At 32.0% G+C, this 23,147-nt stretch overlaps 1 protein-coding gene across 3 annotated transcripts; it reads right to left on the bottom strand.

Moving 5' to 3' along the window:
* Positions 1-256: 256 nt before the first annotated feature.
* Positions 257-22,370, bottom strand: LOC106060291 (phosphonopyruvate decarboxylase-like). 3 transcript variants are annotated; one of them, XM_013218108.2, is made up of 11 exons: positions 22,201-22,370; positions 19,059-19,295; positions 18,214-18,361; positions 12,675-12,805; positions 10,954-11,113; positions 10,367-10,422; positions 9,340-9,452; positions 8,420-8,530; positions 6,660-6,765; positions 5,789-5,989; positions 257-5,646 (listed from the first exon to the last, which is right to left on the bottom strand). In XM_013218108.2, the coding sequence occupies exons 2-11, from the start codon at positions 19,128-19,130 to the stop codon at positions 5,470-5,472; spliced, it is 1,275 nt and encodes a 424-aa protein (XP_013073562.2). In that variant the 5' UTR covers positions 19,131-19,295; positions 22,201-22,370; the 3' UTR covers positions 257-5,469. The 3 variants fall into 3 exon arrangements, with proteins under 3 accessions (XP_013073562.2, XP_055899105.1, XP_013073561.2); XM_056043130.1 differs by having other exon boundaries at positions 18,214-18,364; positions 19,059-19,150; positions 22,201-22,367; XM_013218107.2 differs by having other exon boundaries at positions 18,214-18,364; positions 22,201-22,366.
* Between the last annotated feature and the right edge of the window lie 777 nt (positions 22,371-23,147).

Genomic DNA, 23,147 nt, shown 5'->3' with positions numbered 1-23,147 from the left:
TGCCAACCGCATAAATTTATTAGTCTAATTCTATTAAAATGAATGACTGATTCAAAACAGAGGCAATTACACTCAATGTAAGTGGGATTTTTAAAAAGTTTTTTTTTCTCCCTTATTTTCTTCTCTCACTAGTGTCTCCAGTTTCAGTACCATAACTGATATTGAACTGCATCACCTTTCCAAAAATAGATAATATAAATATCTATTATTAAAATACATAATATAAATTTTTACTTGTTAAAGACACCGCAAACACTTTTAAGAATTAGAATAATTTATTTCATTGGTTATCACACTAATTGAAACATGTTCACCTTTTAAAATCAATGATACATAATAAAAAAAAAAGCAGTCTTTTGAATGGTGGGTAATACACAAAAACCATCTTGATAAGCTCCCTCTAATGAAAGTGATAAGAAAAATGTCATGCAACATACACATTAATCAGGCAGAAATAGTTGAACACTAAACCTATATACAATTTGTTTGTAACATTTTATCTGTGGAAAAGGAAAACAAATCACTTAATACTGTCTGTCTCACTCACTCTACTGAACCATGGACAAAAGTGATACAAATAAAATTCCAGCAATTGTGGCAATAAAAATGACAGTTTTTTTTTTTTGTTGATATGCATAGGCTTCAAAAATCTAATTCTTAAGTTTATACTAGTTCAGATCCGTCTACCTCTCTTTTCAATTTGGCAGGAAACTGAAAGGGATCATGAGCACAGCTAATGTCCTAGTAATAACTAGCATTTTCCAATCAATACACATTTCTTGTACAATCTCTGTGCATTAGCTGCTTTCCTATGGCAGGATTTGGAAGAGAAAGTGTTAAGAAACACAAGAGCATGACATTTTCACGGTGTTTGTGCACAGCATTGCCCTTTTGACATTTTTAAAAGCATTTTTGTGTTTGTGTGTGTGTGTGAGAGAAAGTTGAAGTTACATACTCTACCTCCCCCTCCTCCTTACAGAAAAACAAAATCAGAAGTAAGATGACGAGTCTCAATGGATCTTGGACAGAATCATGTTAAAATACATACAAAATGATGAGACAAATTATTGATTGATAGGCAGCTGAGTCGATTATAGTTTTTAACTGTACTGTCACCAAGATGGGAACTGATGATTATCACAGTAAAAAGGTATTTACCAGCACATTAAAATTATCTTCCCAAGTTAACATTCAAAACAATGCTATCACTTGACCCACACACACAAAAGTACATACACTGTTTGTGAATAGTAAAATCAAAAGAAATACAAGTGGATCTCTGTCAAACAAAGCTCTGATTTAAACAGATAAAGTAGTACTTTTGTAATAAATGCATAGACTTAAATACAGATGACAATATGATTATCAATGCATGACATAAATTGTAATCATTTTTTAACTCTGCCATTATAATTATTTAATATTTTTTTCTTAAATTTTAAAGCCATATTTGTCAAAGTGATTCTCAAGTGATATTTGCATTTCATAGTAGATAATTGTATTGTGTAAAGGAACATTGAGAAATATGGTACTCCTCCTCTACTGCTTGAATGAGATTATGACCATGTTCTAGCATTAGAATAAAGAAAACAATTCACAGCAAACATCTGCAATAAGTATAAATGCATGATCCACTGTGGCAAAGTGAGTCTGAAGTTTAGGCTAAGTTCAAATAAGTAAATAATAATAATATAAATATGTGGGAGAGCCTTGATTGTAATTTTAAAAAAGTGAAAATGATTTAAAATCCTCTCATTTAAAAATACCCCAGGCTAACTTTCTGAAAGATATTTACCAAATTAAAAAATCACTATAACTTTTCTAAAGATGAAATAACATTCTAAGAATTATGGTGAAATTCTTACCCAGAATTAGCTCTATCAAATCAATATTAAATTGATCATGATTTGTTTGGTATAGAGTATAGTAAAGATTTGCCAGAGATGAACTAGTTAGAAATATGGCACAACTGACCAACAAGATTTAATTTGGAGAGAATTAAGCATTACATATATAAATAACCATTATCAAATTAAGTGATATTGCACCAAGATACTTGGTACACCAGCTTAACACCATGCTTTTGTTCAGGTTTCATAGAATTTTTAAAAACTTTAAACTCTAAGCTCCTGAAATCACAAATGAAATGAATCGTTATTAAACCCAGAAAATGAAGTAACACAGAATGAATAAAACCTAAATATTCTTCTAATACAATTACTGTTTTAAATTCTTGAACCCAAACAAACAAATGCCAATAGCAATAGTTTTCAATGGTTTTAAAATCAATGGTTTTAAAAACCTTTCAGTAACTCTCACATTCTGAAGCAAAGTGACATAATTAATGGAATGTTAGTTGATTAAAATGTTGATTGATTAAGGTTTGAGCATTGCACTAAAGAATCCAAATAGAGCATTTAATCATTAAATTATTCATCATGATGTTTCCTATTGTACCAGACACACTGATGCTGGCTTACCAAAAAACTCAGTAAATAAACCAAAAAAAAGCTCCAAAAACACAGACATTTCTCAACTCCATTGTAAAGAAAACAAAAATATTTGTTCAGGCAATTAAAATGTATTCTACTGGTAGTTACTTTTGTTTGTTCCAAAAGGATGAAAACATTTTATATAATAACACCAATAATGCTGACAAAACAAAAATTGTTAAACAATGATCTTTCATGTTATACACATATACAACAGTAAGTATATCTGGAAATAATTTTCTTTGGGATTTGTTTTTTTACATTATATTATTGTTTTTAAAATGTATACTGTAGGTACCAATAGTATGCTATCATTATAAAAACAAAATTTTTTGATATAATTAGTAAATTTTAAACAATTCAAGATATATTTATATCAAGCAAAGTTAAGACTAGCCCTAGGCTTAACTCTAACAGGCAAATACTGATTTGAGACTATTGTAAATAGGCACAGAAGACAGAAAGTAAACTTAAATAGACCGCCAGCGGGACATTGGCTTTGTCTGCATGAGATGCAGGAAACTATACAGGTTTTCAAATGGGTCTGCATAGTCATGTGAATCACAGCAAGCATCCTTAATCTTCGGAATTGAAGACATTGCCATTTTATATTTCCTATACATCAACAATTACAGCACTTGCTACTAGACTGACTAAAGTATTGACATCTTCAAATACAAATAACCAAATTTAATGCACATTTTAAAAACCTTTTGTAAGTACTTTGTAAAAAAAAAAATAACTTTGAATGTCAGTATTTTAATTGCATTAAAGCAGTAAACCTTTTTAATGAAACATATTATGCTACTACTATAAGTTGTTAGAATACTGAATATTGTAACTATTCAAATGTTCAGTCCATCCCATATTGAATGAAATGTTTGAATGTGATTGTTAAATAAAGGTACATTGTATGTTATGTACTTGTATATTTTAATAAATGTTGTTTTATAAGTAACATTGAATTTGCATGCATAATGCATGATAAAAAAATAATTTCCTTTGCCATACCAAAGCTTATTGTTGTTATTAGTATCATACTGGAGACCAAAGTAAATTTGGAGAAGCTCAGTAGAACAAGAAACAAAAATGGCAAGATGGACATAGACCCAAATTAGAGGTATTGCCTAGAACAGAATCCAATGGCAAAGTACGCTCCATTTGAGGTAAAAAAAAGACCTGTATTATTATTAAGAAGATTGTTGTTGCCAGAATTGACTAGCAGATAACAATTTGACCACCTGCCTCAAACAAAAAAACTCTGCTAGCACCGACTACTTAAAAAAGGAAGATAAATAAAGCTAAATACATCAATTTTTTTTTTTTAAATTGTGTTCAGAAAAAAAAGCCAGAGTAAGCAAAAATATATTCAAATACAGAGAGAGAAAAAATCCATTCTATCAGATTGCATAGACAGTAAGTACAGCAGACTTAAAAATGCACAGCAATATACAATGAACAGCATATAGTTTTGTCAATTTCAATTTCTAAGTTCATGTCTTATTCATAGCATTTATTTGAACAGAAGTGGGAATTACTTACAAGAAGAAAAAAAAGATAAGTGTGATGGTGTAATAACTAGGTGAAAAAAAAAATTATTGTAGTTTTTACACTTTTTAAGATTTTTCTCACTAATTTTGATAATAGTATAATAAATCTAAACCTCATTAAAGAGCTATAATATAAAATAGTTTCTTATTCTACATTATAGTTAGATCTTGTCTTTAATTGCTGATAAAAAATACTCTGGTTATTGTTTGACATTATCTTAGCAAAAACAAATCTGAAACAATAATTTAATTAAAAAAATGTACCTGACAAAAATGTGGATACTGCACATTATAATATAATGTATAAACAATATTAAACCCTTTTTTTTAGTTACTATTTTACTTTCAGTTAATATCAAGATTGTTGGTATCTGTACCCAACCATAGACCATGATCACTTTTAAATAAATACAGTATCAAAACATAAGATGGCATTATAAAACATAGTCATTATGGCATCAAGTCTCAAAACAAAAAATGACAAAACTAGCCTTGCAAGTGAACAATAATTATAGGACCAGATTCAACAATGGAACTAGGTGCAAGAAATATATCTTGTTATTAAGTTCTCCGAATGTTATAAATCTTCCTAGGATGTATGCTGTTAAGTAAGACATTAAAAACTGTTTCTACCAGCAGTCTCAGTTGTCCATTAATAGTTGAAAAGTTTATACATCTTCCTTAAGATTATAATTAATTAAAGATGCCTACAGGCCAAGATTTTAGTTCCTTTGGAGTGTATGATTGATCTTAATAATGACACAACTCTACAGTCCTTTTAATGATTGAATGGTTGTGTTTATAAGTGGCTTAGCAACAACTTGGTGATATAAGTAATTCTTCAGTCATCACTTTTCAAGCCTGTGCCAGTGTAATGGCAACATGTAACACATTCAAAAAAATTATTAAAGTAAAAAATTTTTAAAATTTTTATGGAACCTATGACATTGGCAGTAGATTGTACACAAAAATATTTAATAAATCAGAGATAGCATATCAAGGGAAGAAACAAAATCCTTCACCTTGCTAGACTAATTTGTTTAAGATTTAATTCCTTTGTCTTCACCATTTGACCATTCTACTAAGATCTATAAACAAATTTAAATCATGTGTGTGTGTGTCAATAAGTTAGCAGGCTTGATAATGTATGATATATAAATAATGATCAATAAATGAATAAAAATAAATCTACATCAAGCAAATAGTCCATTAAAAGATAAAAAATACAGCAGTATTTGTATAAACTCCCAAAAAATGTCAACAAAAAATATTTACCATAAATAAATAGTGAAGAAAAAAAAAGGTGATTTCCCCATGATTAAAGCCAAATAATAATACTCCATTCAACCTATTCATACCATTAAAACAACAGCAACAAAAATATGACCTGTCATTACAAAACAGCTATCCACTATTTCCTAAACCATTCAATGCTGTAAAAATGTCATAAAATCCTCTTTGTTTTCATGTGTTGTCCTGGTTGGCCTGCCAAGGTCTGAGCGTGCTCCAACCTTCACTTTCAATTCCAGAAATACTGGCCCCTTAGCTTTGTGGAGGTAGCTAAGTTTTTCTTCGATTTCTTCTGCAGTCACAGCTACTAGGGCCTGACATAAGAACAAGCAAAGGAATTGTTAGAAGAAAACTTGCATTTTATTGGTCCAACAATAAAGTCACCAAAATTAAACTTCCCAAAATATGAAAAACAAAAATTAAATTCCACCTTCTTGTTGACTAAACCACGCTCACCTCCTTGTATCCACAACCCCTGGCGATGGCACAAAGGTCAAAGTCATCATGATTTGCAGCTTCTGTGGGCTGACCCCCCACAGAATCATGAGCTCCATTGTTAAAAACTACATGCTTAAAATTCTCTGGACCTTGTTGACCTATGCTGGCCATTGTGCCCATGTGCATCAGGAGAGCACCATCTCCATCTAAACAGAACACCTGTGGAAACAGAACAAGTAGACCAGATACAAAGCTTGACTCAAACATAGAAATCTGAGCTGTTGTAAATAGATGAAAAAGTGCACTGTAGATAGCAAGAGAATGAATTTTTAAAGCTTAGAATGTCAGAAAATGCTATAAAGAAAACTAACAAAAACCTAAATGGACTAGCTTTAATTAACATTAATAAATTAATATCTTAACACAGAGAAAAAAAAAGAAAATTATGTTATAATTATGTCTTAAAAATGTTTCATTTCTTTTCATTCAGCTGGCTAAGAAGAAAGCCAAATAAAATTATTTTTTTTATCTAGGAGGTAGTCACAAGTTAAAGTCTTGGAAACATTGGTCTAGTATTGTCATTTGTCTTACTTAATAGTAGTAAATACATAGAACTTAATGAAATTTGAAAGTTATCAAGCATTGCAAAAAAAAATAAACAAACAAAAACAACTGTTTTTTTAAGGGAAGCTTTTGTCATACCGACAAGACAATTTCACCTTAAATGTTTGCAAGTAACATTCTTAGGTCTAGTAAACAAATTATAATCAGTATTTTAAGTGTTCAACCAACAATATGGATAAACTCAGTGATTTAAAACTCATGATTTAAGTGCCTTAAATGCCATGCAACAAACAGACAAAAATGTAACAAAAATAAAAACTTGTACCTGGCGAGAAGGTTTCTGAAGAGCTATTCCTAAAGCTATGGCAGATGCATGTCCCATAGAGCCAACTGTCAAGAAATCACGAGCATGGCCCATCTTCTTAAACACCCTATTAATAAAAATATAATCTTTTTTTTTACAAACATTATCAAAAATCAAATTTTATTATTCATTTTTTTAAATTATGTACAGACAATATAGAACCAATCATGTATTCTTAACAACCAATACTTCTTTTTAAGTTAATATTGTTATGACTATGGAGGCAATGCAAGCACTAGGTGAGCATTTGTGCATTCAGTGTTTGGTGTTGCCAACTGTGAAGTATTGGCTCTGAATTGATTACAAATTAAAGAATTAGCTTATTTAAAGCCTGAGTAGTTCTTGAGTTGGTTGTGTCGTGTTGTGCAGTGTTTGCAGAGAGCCTGATAGTGAAAGTCATAGCAATAGAAACTCAATGAAACTAATCTGTTTATACACAGTGTAATAAACATTTTAAATAAAAAGGTATTAGGGAATCTCCATAGTAATGAAATTTCTGTTTTTAACTAATATTTATATAAGGCTTGGCTTCAAGTCCAAAGATTAATGAGGAATGCAGTGTTTCTCATGGCCATGCAGCCCTAGCTGTGACCTACAAATTTTCTCACATCCAGCGCAGGCATAACCATTGTGCACAGGTGGTTGATTTAGATGTTCTTTTTGCCATCTACGTCTGTCCTTGGGAGAAGATTTTCTTTAGGTCTCAAATGTGTATCCCACAGCCTTTGTAAGTGACCAGAAGTTGTCTCACTCTGAAGTCGCCTGCAATCAGGTGCTCTCTTCTATGTCAGTTAAAGCAAGTTAGCGCCTAAGCAGGTCATTTAAGTGTTTCGGTAGGGCATCTGTTATATAATAAGGTAGAATAGAAACAAAACTGCTAAGGAAGAGCAGTGATGTTTATCAACCCATAAGTCTACATAAGGATAGTGCTGAACACAAATGGTCTTTAATGTCAATGAGTAGATGGATGAATTAGCTTGAAGGCATTTGCATTTACTACCATCATACTAAAATGAGATGGCCGATGGAAGCTTTAGTTGTTTTTGTCTCAGTCTTATTTTAGTTCTACTTAAAGACTGAAGCACCCACTTTATGACACGTAATTGTAATGTGCAACTGCCAATATCGACAAATCATAAGGTCTATCTACTTTTAATTATTGTACACAAATTGTCATTGAGGATCATCTTTAACTAAATCACATACATATTAGCGCTATATTTGCCATTTACCTTCTATGTCTAATTTCGGAGTCTTGACCTAGATCTAGTTATAATAAGCTCTAATATGGAAATGAATATTACCTAAAAATGTAATTAGGCAATGGGCAGACTGGGCTCTATAGCTTTGGTCGGCAGCCAGTCTAGGAGATGGAAACTTTTATATAAAGGCTACAACTATCTGTTGTTCACAACCATCTCAGACGTCTGTGCCACTTCATTTAGTTTAAAGAGTGGTTTTGGTCTGCGCAAGTCAATTATCACTTTAAAAATACTTTGTGCAGGCTGGAGACAATACAGTATTTTATAGAACTTGCCCACTATTACCATCAAGAAACTATCTTGGGAGGTGAATAGTGTCAATGTTGCATTTTTGGTACATTGGTTGAGAGGTCAAAAATATGAGCAGGCTAGTTATCTGTTGCACTTTCTTCTTTTACCTCTTTACAAAAGTTCCCTAACATTTACCTGTATTCAAAAAGTTCCCTAGATAACATTTACCTGTATTCAAAAAGTTCCCTAGATAACATGCCAGTAGTTCCCACAATTGCATCATTCTCATTCATACATTCAACCACCTTGAACAAAGCTTCCTCTCTTGTAAGTGGGAACCTGTAAGCACAGATCATTGAGCAATGAATGAACAAAAAAGTAATACATGCATTTTAAAAAAGTCAGTTTCTCATTTCACAAGCCGAGACTTAAAGACGCAAGTAAATTTTTTCTTTCTCAGTAACACATTAAAAAATAAAACATACTTAAAGGATTGAAACAAATTTCATTTTTAAGAGTATTAAGAAAAGTCACACACACAATGAATATTTATTAATATATGGCTTTCAATTTAGGCTATCATGACTGTTAAATTTACTTTCTCCCTAAAATGATCAGATATCCAAGTTAGGTGGATGCATGGCTTTCTAAATTATTAATCTACCAGCACAAGTGCTCAAGAACAAAAGCACTTGCTAGCTCAGCTGTGGAGTTATGAGGTCCCCTGACCAGACCTTCGCATGGTGGATGCTACCCAAGTCTAAACTATTATATGCTTTAAGCTATATAGTTATGCCACATTAAACAGTTGAATTCTTTCCAACTATGTTGCTTAAAAAATAGGCCACCAAGTGAATTGGTTTTATCACATATACAACCATGAATTTCTTCATTTGTCAGGTAGACAATATTCATGCCAAATCAAAAAACTTCCATATTTCCAAAATTTCCATATGTTTGAAAGTCTGTTTTCACTGTGTGAATTAAAAAACAAAATGTGTGGCATACAAAAGAAAAAAATATTCTTTTTAGAATTGCCAAATACTGATTTGACAGGCTGGGGAAGTCAATTGCTCGTAATATGGAAACACACACCCATATTGTGCAACCTCATTGTCGCTATTCTGAATAAGTTAGTAGCTACTCACTGATTATCCTGTGCAGATGTCTTCAGACTATAGGAAGAAAATGTTTTGCTTTTCACTAAGATGGCAAATGGAGATTTCCTGGTGGAGAAATGGTGGTCTGCTTTAGCCAGCAGCTGCAGCAATACAATGAGGAGGAAGAAGAAACAAGAAAACTTCATTAAACAAACAAACATATTCAGAGGATTTGAAGCTAATGCTAACAAGTCTTGAACTAAACAAATATATTCAGAGGATTTGAAGCTAATGCTAACAAGTCTTCAACTAAACAAACATATTCAGAGGATTTGAAGCTAATGCTAACAAGTCTTCAACTAAACAAACATATTCAGAGGATTTGAAGCTAATGCTAACAAGTCTTCAACTAAACAAACATATTCAGAGGATTTGAAGCTAATGCTAACAAGTCTTCAACTAAACAAACATATTCAGAGGATTTGAAGCTAATGCTAACAAGTCTTCAACTAAACAAACATATTCAGAGGATTTGAAGCTAATGCTAACAAGTCTTCAACTAAACAAACATATTCAGAGGATTTGAAGCTAATGCTAACAAGTCTTCAACTAAACAAACATATTCAGAGGATTTGAAGCTAATGCTAACAAGTCTTCAACTAAACAAACATATTCAGAGGATTTGAAGCTAATGCTAACAAGTCTTCAACTAAACAAACATATTCAGAGGATTTGAAGCTAATGCTAACAAGTCTTCAACTAAACAAACATATTCAGAGGATTTGAAGCTAATGCTAACAAGTCTTCAACTAAAAAAATCTTTTAACAACATTTTTTTTTACAGTTTAGTAAAATCTTTTTTTTTTTTATTGTGGGTGTACACTTGAGTAGGATATTTTTTTAAAATGTAAGTTAAAAAACTAAAATACAACAAAAATAAAAATGTCCTTAAAGCTGCCATGTTTGAAGGAAGGGAAGAAAAGGATTTGGATGAATGTGCTGAACACGTGTTTTGACTTATAATATACAAATACTTTATTTTAAGGACACATTTTTTCAAACTCATAATTCTTACTTCTTTCATGGCATTGACATCTTTAGGCAGAACCTCACATGGTATGTCCATACACTCTGTAACCAAAGAATAAATAAATCTAGTCTACTTTTAGTAAGCTATCAATACAAGTTAATATGAAATACAGTCAAACCTTGTTGTATCAAACACCATCATATATTTGTTTACTAAGTGAAGCTTAATTTAAGCATACAAGCCAACCCGCAGCATAGCATACGCCTCCCCCCATTTTTTTTCTAAGTCTGGCTCGCTGTCACCACAAAAGTTATATGGGGTAACTCTAGTCAGACTTGCATAAATAAAAGAGTTATCTTTCCATTACTTTTTCATCATGGTGTCCTGCATAGTTGGGCCACCAAGAGAATTATATATAGAGATATACGGTAACTATGAGATGTTGAAGTCATGTCAGTACCACACACACAAATACTTAACCCACTCATGGCATTTCACAGCATGCAAAACACGGAAGACACACAAAGTCTAATTTATATGGCAGCAGGCTATCATTCAACAACAAAAAATTCTCATCAACAGAAAAGTTAAAATCAGGAAGTTCAAAGTTCAAACGCTACAATGAAGCTCACCTAACATGTTCCGGGTAATCCGACCCTGAGCAATGTGCTGCGGCTCATCTTTGACCCCTGGCTCACCCCTCCATCCGACCAGGAGAAGTATAGGTATACTGTATACAGCTGGGTTGGCCAGTGACATCAGTGGGTTGACCATATTGCCCACACCTGAGTTCTTACATTGGTCAATAAAAAAAAAAAGATCAGATGACTATGTGGTACAATAAAAAATGGATGAAAGCTAAAGAACGTTAGAAATTAAAATTGTTCGATTTTTTTTTCTTTTTCCTGGTAGCATTATCCACTGTTAATAAAAATGAAACTTCTCCTCAAAATGTTTAAACTAATAAGCTGTGTGGTGGAGCATTTTAGTTTTGTTGTTTGTTCCCAGGCCTTAATTTTTACATCTTAGTTAAATAATATAAAACTTGACTTAATTCTATGTAGGAACACAATTCCTAGCTAAGGTGCAGCTTGCATAAAATAAAGGTTATATAATCGGGTAAAGCCAAACATGCTATAGAAAATATTGCTAAAATGAATGTAAGTGAATCAGATGAAAGAAATTTTTCTACAGTTAAATTTGTTTTAAGTTTATCAGATCAGTGTTTCACCAACTTTTACCATTGGCACCCCCCACACACAATTTATTAAAGGCAATGTGTGTGAAATGCAAAAGATGACATTCATCAGTTTATGTGTTGTTGTTTTTTCTGGAGATAACATAAATTTAAATAAAATTTTTAAAAATGTACAAAAGATTTTATCAGGTTCATTTTTTTCTGGAGGAGGGGGGGGGGGCAATATTAAAACCCACATACACATTAAAGTTTGAGACACAACATAAATTTCACAACAAACTTAAATAAATTTTTTTTTCATAAAAATAAATTAGAACACAAACACACATACAAAAATATTCTGCATCAAAATGGCCACTGCACCAAAGTGACCACTGCCAAAACTGTTGCACTTCGTGCCTTTTTCTCGTAGTAAGAAAAGTGATTGTCAAGAAAGTTTGGAGTTTTGAATGTTGAAGTATTTTCGTGCAATCAAAGAAGAGAAATTAGTTCTCCTGGCATCAAGAGTGCATTATTCAGTCTAGTAAAAACAAATATATGCGGGTCAAATTAAGTCAAACAAAGTATTAGGCAGCACTCACTAGCAGATATAAATTTGAGAAGAACATTGGATGTACATAGAGCACATACATAAAAATCATGGCTGTAATCATCATAAGTAACACCTATTGTTGCTGATGTTATTTTGGTTACATTAAAGAACATAACATTGTACAGCGTATGAATTTAGATAATTCTGATATAAAGACGAAAATAATCACATTAGTGAAGACCTTTTGAAATGTCTTCTCTTTAAAGTTTTGAGTCAATATTGTTGTAGATACCCTCGCAAAAACACTTTACATTTTAAAAATGTCCTTATTATATAGAAAATGGGACTTCTCTAACTTAAATATTTTAAATATCTTTTTCATTGCTCAATATTCAAACAAAATTTTTTTTTTTTGACCCTTGAAAAAATATTAATTGCGCTCACCCCTGTCAGGTCATTGCATAATATTTGTCCCCCCCCCCCCCCCTTGAGAGGGTGTCAGTTTTAGAAATATAATTCTTAGACAGATTTCTTGTTTTTAACATGCTGGCATATATTCTAAATCATTGCCACAAGATATGATTGTCTTTTACATTGTGTTGTGTATCATAAAGTTATTCTACCTGTAAGTAGACCATAGCAGTCTGACCCGTGGCCAAATGATAGCCACTGGCTAGTGCCACAGCAGCCCCTTCATTGGCAGTGATTACATGATCTTTGGAAGATGAATTGCTGGTAACATAGGCACAGAAGTCTGGAGTGGGATTAAAAAAAAAAGCCATGTAAATTTATGCAAAAAATACATTACCTTAATTTTATTTTGCTTTGCTAGGAATTATAAGAGCACCATTTGTCAGTTCTATAGCAAGTTACATGCGAGAGGGACATTTTTTATTAAAGTTTTTTTTCTTTTTTGTGCATAACTTTCATGTAACTTTTAGCCTAAACAAGTAAAACAACATTATGATAAGACAATCCTGGAAACAGATCTATATCTACTGTGACTACATGGACTAGCATTTAACTGATTACTCTTTATTGTTATTCAACAGTGGTTATTTATTAAATCTGAAAAATATTTTAATAACTCAAAACGACACAATCAACTAATGAACTAGATATGTATAAAAATAAATTATCTCTGACACAAGTTTTTCTTAAGAAAATAGTTTTACAAATGATAGTATCTCAAACATGTATTTCAGATCATCATTATTATTACATTACAAATAACTATGTTCTGCTGGAGGCCGGTGTGGACAGTATAGAAGCACTAGCTACCATTCTACAGCTGTGCTGGGTCTGAAACCTATCCCACAAAGGAGTCAACCAAATGCCAAAAGGCGATCTTCTTTGGTGAGCTTAAAGGTCGACAGTGTTACAGAGGTGCCTCCATAAAAGTCTATTTATGTGCCAGTTGGTGCTGACTGGCATAGAGGAAAGTAACTGGTAGCAGATGGCTTTTGAAAGAATAAGTTGGAGAGCTCTCAAAAAGGCTGTGGGACACACATTTGAGTCCCAAAGGAAAGCCCTTATTGAAGACAGATGCAAAAGATGAAAAAAAAACTTAAATAGACCGCCAGCAGACAATGGCTTTGTCTGCACTAAATGCAGAAAAATAAACAGGTCGCCACTGGGTTTGCGTAGTCATGTGAAGCACTGCACTTATTCTTAATCTTCGGAATCAATGACATTGCAATTAATTGTTACGGATGCTCCTTAAACAAATAAATTGTCCTATGTGTATCCATGTGCTAATCTAGTTGTGCACGATAATTAAAGCCTTAAATTCTACTAAGTCATTGGTTTTCCTGGCTGATTCAGGCAAATCATTCAATGCTCTAATGGCAACAGAAAGAAAGAGCACTTATACAACATTGTCCTCCTAGCCTTTGGAATAAGAAATAAGCTTTTATCTTTATGTTTTTCTGAGTATCTTTTAAGGTTGTATTTAAGTACTTTAACTTATGTATTTTTGCTACTTTACTTTGTTTTAGGCTTTTCTGTCCTGAGTGTCTCTGAATTTAGTGATTTTATTAATTACTCAAGTCAAATGAGAATATTTATTTGTTATAAAGTTCATGGCTCTAGTTTTAAGCTGATGTAGTTTCTTGCAAACAGAGGATGCATAGTCAAATATATAATAAACTAGACATATGTTACCCGCGACCCGCGGGTCTTTATTTGCGCATTACTGTCGATATAGTCACTGAGAGTGTTTTGTAAACAATTAAACGAAATAATAATGTAATAAGTAAAGCGAATGTGTCAATGTAAAAATAGTGTGAATGAAGCTATCAAATCAAAATAGCTAATAGGCTTAAATCCATTTTTTAAAATTAAAACATTTGCTTTTGAATAATCTAGTGGATTGGATTTAGATGTATGTTAAACGTAGCTAATGATCCTTTCACGTTATTTCTCTTTCGCTACGAAAATAAAATTAGTTTTGCAAAAATGGTTTACCCGAAGTCGATACATTCTTATCTATTAAAAACGAAAAGAGCGATAGCTTTTTTAAATAAATGGGATTATAAAGTGAACAATTAAACGAAATAATTTTTAGTACGCGATTCATGAATGAATATAGATCTAGGCCTATCTCAACTCGGCTTCGCAGCTTTCGTAGGCGAATGTAGCTTTAGAAAACCAAATTTGAATGTTTATTTGATCAAAATATGAAATGAATGGACTTTAATTAATATATTTATGTGTTAAAGTATAAAACTATCTGTGCGAAGAGAAGTTTTATCATCTTAGAGTTGGATTAGAGTTTTAGATCTAGGGATGGGATTATAAAGTAACAATAAAACGAAATAATTTTTAGTACGCGATTCATGAATGAATATAGATCTAGGCCTTTAACTCGGCTTCGCAGCTTTCGTAAACGAATGTAGCTTTAGAAAACCAAATTTGAATGTTTATTTGATCAAAATATGAAATGAATGGACTTTAATTAATATGTTTATGTGTTAAAGTATAAAACTATCTGTGCGAAGAGAAGTTTTATCATCTTAGAGTTGAATTAGAGTTTTAGATCTAGGGATGGGATTATAAAGTAAACAATTAAACGAATTAATATTTAGTACGCGATTCATTACGGAATTGTCTAATGAAAGAATGTTCGTCAGGAAATCTGTAATCACAGATATAAGGAACTAATTAATGTAAAAAATGCTTTTGAAACACAAAATTGAAGGTTAATTTTATTATATAATGAAATCAATGGATCTTCTTTTGTATTTTCATGTGTCAAAGTAAAAAACTATCTGCGCAAAGTGTATTTCTTAAAATTAGATCTAGGTCTAAATCCTTTCTATCTTTTCTCATGTCAACATTGTAGACATGGCCTAGATCCATAAAATACTATAGCTGTAATAGAGTCGGACAACTTTATTTTTTTTTGAGGGTCTTACATTTGTTTTAGGGCTACAATACATTCACTAAGGTCTAAGTTGGTACCCAAGGAACATTCCTGCCTAGTTTTATCAAGATTGGTCAAGCGGTTTTGATGTCTATAAGTAACATACATACATACATACCCCTCACATTCTACTTTATAATATAGATACACTAAAAAAAAACTCAACAACAACCCCCCCCCCACACACACACAAAAAGCTAGTCCACGGATGCCACTCTTAATAAGTTTATAACAATCATTAAGCTTGTTCACAAATAAAATTCTGAAATGTAATTTTAGTTTGGAAACTTGCTGATATATTTCAGAAAAAAGTTGGATATTTTATGAGATGCGAATAAAGCTTTAAACCTAAAGACTTCCAACAACTTTTTACCAAAGGCATAATGTACAATCAGCAGTATTGCATTCAATCAAAATCAAATGTATTGCCTTCAAAACTTATCCTGCTTGAAGTTACTTTCTGCTCTAACTTCTGTATCTCTATTGTATAATCTCTGATGCACACAAAAATCATTAGAAAAAAGATAAGAAGGAATCAATAGTAATACTCTATACTGAATTACTACAAAGCTTAAGATATGCTATACACATCTGTTAAAATTTTCCAATAATTCCCCATACAGGATTCATATAACAAAATTTTTCTTATAGTAACCAAGACTCAGGGCAGATTCAAACATACAACACACACACACCCATGCATACACAGACTATTGTTCAAATATATCTCAAATCCAAGTTCAAAGTTGTCACAGAAACCTGATTGATTTATTTGCACACATAAAAAAAAGAACAACTCTTTGTAACAAGGAAAATAGATAAAGTTAGACTTAGACAGATTAGCGGCAGCTGTACAATGACTTGTGTGTACTATGACAAGAATTGTTATCAACTAATACAGACTTCAGTCAGGCCTTAACCATGACATGTTTAAAGCAAATAAATTAAATAAATAATTTATATGATTAAAAAATAAGGTAAATATTCATGACTACTTTCAGAGTTCATTAAAATACCAGTAACATTTATAACTAAATGCAGGTGTTTAAAAGACCTAAACAGATGTGTAAAGGAAAAAAAGTTAGGAAAAAAAGTTAACACCTTCAAACCTTGCAATTTATGGGGGCAAATATGTTTCTATGGCTGATGATTAACGAGGGCTATAAAGACCCAACCACCTATACTTCCCTTACTCAGGTACACAATAGAGTTGGGTCAACACAGGCTGGTCTTTACAATCCCAAAGTTCAAAATTCCAGTCTTCCAGTATTTGAACTCGAGACCCCTCACTTCAGAAGTCAGTCTTGAAAACTGTGTTGAGATGAAGATTTGTGCTAGCCAATATCAATGCAATTTCTTTTTCTTCCACCTTACTAGGAGTTTATCTACTTTTTATATTCAACTTCTTGTTTTTCAGGACAGATGTTGGTCCTTATTCAGTATGGAAACCAATTTTTTATTTTTTGTAATGCAACAAGAAAGATTTGAGAAGCACTGCTTTCAAAAGATGTTGATGCAATAATAACATGGTTATAACACAAGTAGCAGGGTGAGACAATGCTCAACCCACAATGTACTTACATCCCTCAGGTGTCCCAGCTATTGATGTCAACAATCAATAGCTAATTAACATTGACACCATCAGTACCCTGCAGGTGTGAACTTATTGACAAGAATAGCTAGCACACTAGTATGCACTGCTTTGACACACCAAGCTTTCTTTTTTTTTTTCTCTCAGCTCAACTTTGAAATCACAAGCCGTTACATGGATAACTGAGTTTAACTTTTTTACAGTATAAATCTGCTTCTGTAGCAGGAAACAAATGGGTACCCCCAGATGATTCCTCTCCAGGTCTCATTACTTGGATTTAGATAAATGGGTCATGGGTTTAGGTGCCACACTCCATCATGTGACTTAGCCAGGGTGATCCCTAAGAATGTTAACTCTTTCTTTCCTAACTGACTATATTAAATTACATTAATTTTTGATTTTATAAACTTTAATTTGTTCTATATATAAAGAGCATGCTTTCTTCTATTATTATATACCTAATTTAACATATTACTGTTTACATACAAAGAAGTTATTGAAGTTTAATCCTAACAGGGTAGTGAAACACAAATGAGCAAAATTAATAATTCCATCTGAACGTGGAAAATAATTACGGAGAGAAAGAGTTAGCAATAACTCATTTGTTGGAACTGTCAGAGGGAATATCATAGTTGATAAATTTCACAATATCTAAAAGACCCAATCCTGAATTAGTAATCAAAGTTGAACCATAATCTTCAAATACAAAAACAAAATTTAATAAAATACTCTGAAAGACACAAAGATAAAGGCACATTCCTCGTCCCATATGCTAAAACAAATTTGAACAAACACTCCTTCTTCCCTAGTGCTATTAGAGCATGGAATGGGTTGCCTGAGCTAGCCAGGAAAACCAGTGACTTGGCTGAATTTAAGTCATTGGTTAATATGCATGACTAAATGCATGACGCGTAGGATGTAATCATCTTCTTTTTTGAAGTAACGTCTGTATTATATAAGATAAGAAGTGAAGTCTATAACTGCAAGACAGTGTGTGTTTGTGTTGGAAGGACTTGGAAGTAGAATATCCCTCTCCTAGATAAAGTTCAAAGTGGAAAAAAAATAATAATACAGATTTTAAAATGACTAGCCAAGTTGATGATAAAGAAGATTAAATATGTAGAAAGTAGTTTTATTAGAAGTCTACCTTTTAATAATGAGTCTGGGACACCACAGAAAAAATTGATACCAGAGTCCTTGATTGCTTCATAAAATACCCCTGGGTTTAAATGTTTTGATGATAGGGCTGGTGAGACTGTGAAGTGCCGGTGCTGGCTCTGATGACAACTGCTGACCTGCTGTGTATTTAAAAGGACAAAATACAAAACAACAGATCATAAATTGATAGAATAAGCCTTGAAAAAGTGGACAATGAAAACTATTAGGAATGGCATGTCAAATGTATGATGTTTCATTTCAAAGTTTATCTCAGATATTTAATACACCATAAAAAACATGGTCCCTAGAGCTACCATTATGTAAATGTATGTGGTCCATACTGCTGCCTTTATGTAAATGTATGTGGTCCTTAATGCTGCCTTTATGTAAATGTGGTCCTTAATGACGCTTTATGTAAATGTATGTGGTCCCTAGTGGAGCCTTTATGTAAATGTATGTGGTCCCTAATGCTGCCTTTATGCAAATGTATGTGGTCCTTAGTGCTGACTACAACATTAGCTCTTTTGGTACTTAGTGTCACATATGTATTTGCATGAATACAATAGCTTGATGATATAGAAGCAGATCTATAACAAAGAGTTCAGGCACAGTGACAAAAAGCTCAGGAGAGATCTGAATGGAAAGATGTGTTGAAGCAGGTCAGGTCCTTCATGCGCTGTAGCACAACATGAATGGATGGAGGCTGAATAATGGCTGTTGAAGCCTATCTGAGACTGGACTGTTCTGCTGCATACTGAGCATGCTATTGTAGCTGATGTCTGTGTGGATTGCTGTGACTATGTATAGGCATAAATTATTAAATATTGTACTTACACAGAATGTCTGTGTCACAGGTGCAGTAAATGACACCAGTCTACCAAGACGGAATATCACTGAATTTGACATCTTCTTAATGATGATAGTGACTTGAAAAAAATAATGAAATCCAATTATCCTACTGTGTTTTAAATAAAGCTGTTTCTTGTGTTTGCTCTTGATCTCAAGTTGAAGCACAAGTTCACAAATAAAGGCTTTAGGTTCTGGCACTGACTAAAATCTATGAAAGAAAATCTGTATGAAAAAGAAGATGAAAAAAAAACAACAAATTAACAAAATCAAAAATATGATGCAAGATATTCACAAACAGAATAGAAAGGTCATTGACAAAAAAAAATAACCCATTTGGGCAACTGTTTGAGAAAAACATTTTTATAAGAAAGCTAAAAAGATTTTAGAAATAAAAAAAAAACACCCTCTGGGTCAGGATTTTAGGATTTTACAATCACAAAGGATATACTAGATACTGTTTAGAAAGAAGATAAGAGCTGCCAAATAATTGACCTGAGAAAATTGGGGCCTTTGATGGGAAGTTTTACCGTTTTGTTCAGTGTAATGCATAAATTGTAAGACTAATTTCCTAAGGCGGAAAACCAATTGAGCTCTACTTTTAGGACCTTTTTTATTTATCAAATTGGTTATTATTGACATATTATACAGAAAATAGAGGAATCCAAAAAAAGTAAAATCCGAAGCAGCAGTCAATTATTAAACATAAAAAAATTAGGTCAAATACACCTATCCCTAAAAATGAAAAATCCATCACTCACAGAAGATATGCCCAATGATCCATGAGTTTTACAAATTCAAAATTTTATTATTAACAGAAAAATGTGTCAAAAAGTAAAGTCTATTTATAAAACACCACCCCTTCCATTAAAAACAAAGTCGCAAATTATACCTTACCATCACAAATTATACCTTACCATCACATTTAATAACTAAATCAGTAACAATTTTGATATATTATATATCAATTTTATTGCCCAATAATAGAGGAATTCAAAATAGTAAAATCATTAACATCAGTTTAATATAAAAAAAAATTAGGCTAATCACACTTATCCTTCAAAATGAAAAATCGATTACTCAGAGAAGATATGTCCATTAATTCGTGAATTTCACAAATCCACAAAAACAAATTAACAGAAAAATGTGTCACAGAGTAAAGTATATTTATGGAAGATTTGAAGAAATAAAAAACAACTTATTTTCAAAAACATTTATGACTTAGTCAGCGCTAATTGTGTAAAAACAATTGTGTCACATAGGTTCATTGACACTAAATTAAAATGGATACACTAGAAACACTATAGATTTAGTTCTGTTGGGCTAGCTATTTATATAAGGATTACAAAGACACCAAGTTCAACCTTGTAGACTCTATAGTAGCAAAGTGATGAGGTTTTATATGATTAAAAATTGACTAAAACTTAGAATTATTCATGAAAAAATAAATTACATTCTTACCTCTAAAGCTGTATTATTTAAATTATATTTTAATGGTGTGAGCAGATTTAAATTGTATTTGTATATTTATACTTATATATTTGACTTTGTTACAAATATTTCTAATGAAGAGTGGAAGACAGATTTCATGTTTTTTATATTTACAATTGCAATTGTTTGTTTACATATGAAATGTATATATATGCATGTTAAATCCCATTTCTACAGGCAAGCAAAAGGAAATAGTTTTAGTCATTTTCCTATGCTGAAAGTTGAAACTATCTTTAGTGAAATAATTAACAGTACAACACTTATTATTAAGATTCCTTAAGTGTGTAATTTATAAAAGCAAATTTTACGACGTCAAGAACCAGTTTTCTATACCATCAGCTCACCATTTAGCACAGAAGCTGATTCAGCTCCAAAGGACATGACTACAAGCAAAGACGTTCCAGTCAGTAATTTCACGGGAGTCTTATGGGTGCCACAAGCTGTATTTCGACACTTAAAAAAAAACTTTGCTGCTGTTTACACTATTTGGGTACACATACATCTCTTCTTCTTCTTTGTTCTCATTTTACATGTTGGAGGGTTCAGATCAGTAATCCAATATCTGAGATGAACCGCACAGTAGTTTCCAGATCAGGCAGTTCTCCGAATAGTCTTTGGAGAGTCTTGTTTGGGTCCCTTTATTTAGTATGCATCATTGAAGGACATGGTCATCATTCTCTGGTGATGCTCCACAAGGGCAGGTTTCGCTCGTCGCGACATTTAACTTCCGGAACATATATTGTCTCATTCAGTGAGCAAGAATACTTTTGTGGAAACTAAACAAGTATAATAGCTGGTCAATGTTGACTGACTGTAATTTGATAGCAGTCACAAGAGTAACAACTAGTAAGATAGTTTTACAGTTCCAGAACATTATGCACGAATGTAAAAAGTAAAATACTGCACATTAAGTACAATTGTATATTTGTGGAGATATTGTAATATAAAAGGACAACAGCTATTTAAAAAAAATATATCTTAAAATTGGTTTCAATAATTGCTAACTCTTGTTGTAATTTTTTAACATGTGGAGTGTGAAAAAAAAAAGAAACGTGAATATAATACAATGTAAATATGAATTAAAAGACATTCTACACAGTTATCTAGTGTATCTTTCTAATACATACATATAATAATAATACATATATTATCATATGCGGCCTGCCATTCCCAAATATTTTTTTATGCGGCCCTCAATACAAAAAGGTTGCCCACCCCTGGTCTAGAGTCTAGATAGCCTGCCTATATTCTATCCGTATATATATAATATATCTAGCTAGAATAGATCTATAGCCTATCCCCCTATAGTAAGGCTATAGACATCAGTCTATAGATAATCTTCTATACTATCAATCAAGTATTAAATCTATATCTCTAGTATAGTATATCTATAATACTAAAAAAATAATAATATTAGTCTATAAAAGTAATAAAACTCTATCATTATTATCATTATACTCTACGACTCTAGATTAATCATTTACATTATAGATATTACTTAGTAGATAGAGGTCTAAATAAGATATGAATCATGAATAATAAAAATCATTAAATGATTATCTCTAGAGACTCTAAGATCTAGAAACTCTTTAAGGAGTAAAAGTAAAACTAATTATAAATCAAATGTTCAAAAAATTACCTAGAGTTGGTTCTTTATTAGATTTAGTAAATCGAAGCGACAGTGTAAAAATAAAAAGTAACAAGATCAGGAATACAGGTTTCCACTTGACGCCATGTTCGAAGGGGCGTTACTCTACGTGGGGCTTGACAAGATCAATAACCACACATGAAGGGGAGAACACCATAATCCAAGAACTAGATCTAGATCTAATCTAGGGCGGATTAACCTCGTCAGTCCTTATGCAGATCTAAGCTACATCATAAGATCATTAGATCTAGATCTCTATTTATATAAACGTTATAAATCCAATTTAATATTATTTAAATATTCACATAATATGTATATCTATTAGATCTATAGACTCTAGAATTACAACAAATATTGATTTAAAACACGATTTTATAGTATTTTTCTTTATTTCTTTCATATTTTAAAAGTGTTAGAAAGATCTTCGCTCCTCTAAGCTGACCTTTCAAATAAAAATCTAAAAAAACTAGGGTCCCCTCTAATATAAAACCAAAGCAAAACTACAGTTATCATTATAACATAACAATGTTTTTTTTTCCTGACATTTTCTGGAAGCCATAAATTAAATTAAGTAAATCTGTGAGAATTCAAGCCACAGATTAGCCTAAATATAAAAAGAAATAAATAAAGCAAACTACAGTCATCTGAGGTTCAAACCAACCTAATTAAAACAATGCAACCATTGATTTATTTTTCTACCAGTCGCTGTGCTCCATTAATACGATGAAGTGAATAGCAGGTGTAATATTTGACCTACAAATTTTTAATAGAAGAGTAGTAGGATGTTGCATTGTTGACGCCTTAGAATTTTTTTTTTTTTTTTACTTTCAAATACAAGAAATTGTGCTTGGCGCCGGGATTCCATCTGAAAAATTAAAAGGACTGAATGTAATGAAGATGAATTAAGTATGTAGGTACATATTGTAATAAACCTGGCT

Source organism: Biomphalaria glabrata, chromosome 10 (assembly GCF_947242115.1).
Source record: "Biomphalaria glabrata chromosome 10, xgBioGlab47.1, whole genome shotgun sequence".
Lineage (NCBI taxonomy): Eukaryota > Metazoa > Mollusca > Gastropoda > Planorbidae > Biomphalaria > Biomphalaria glabrata.
The sequence above is the reverse complement of the archived record's forward strand: the minus strand, read 5'-3'. Positions and strand labels throughout refer to the sequence as shown.

What these genes read in the sequence shown, in the direction of transcription:
- LOC106060291 (XM_056043130.1), bottom strand. Translation starts at nt 19,130, where the DNA reads ATGTCAAATTCAGTGATATTCCGTCTTGGTAGACTGGTGTCATTTACT. An exon ending in CCCAGACTCATTATTAAAAG is followed by an intron (nt 12,806 to 18,213) that starts GTAGACTTCTAA and finishes ATCCCACTCCAG; the next exon opens with ACTTCTGTGCCTATGTTACC. An exon ending in ATGTCAATGCCATGAAAGAA is followed by an intron (nt 9,453 to 10,366) that starts GTAAGAATTATG and finishes GTATTGCTGCAG; the next exon opens with CTGCTGGCTAAAGCAGACCA.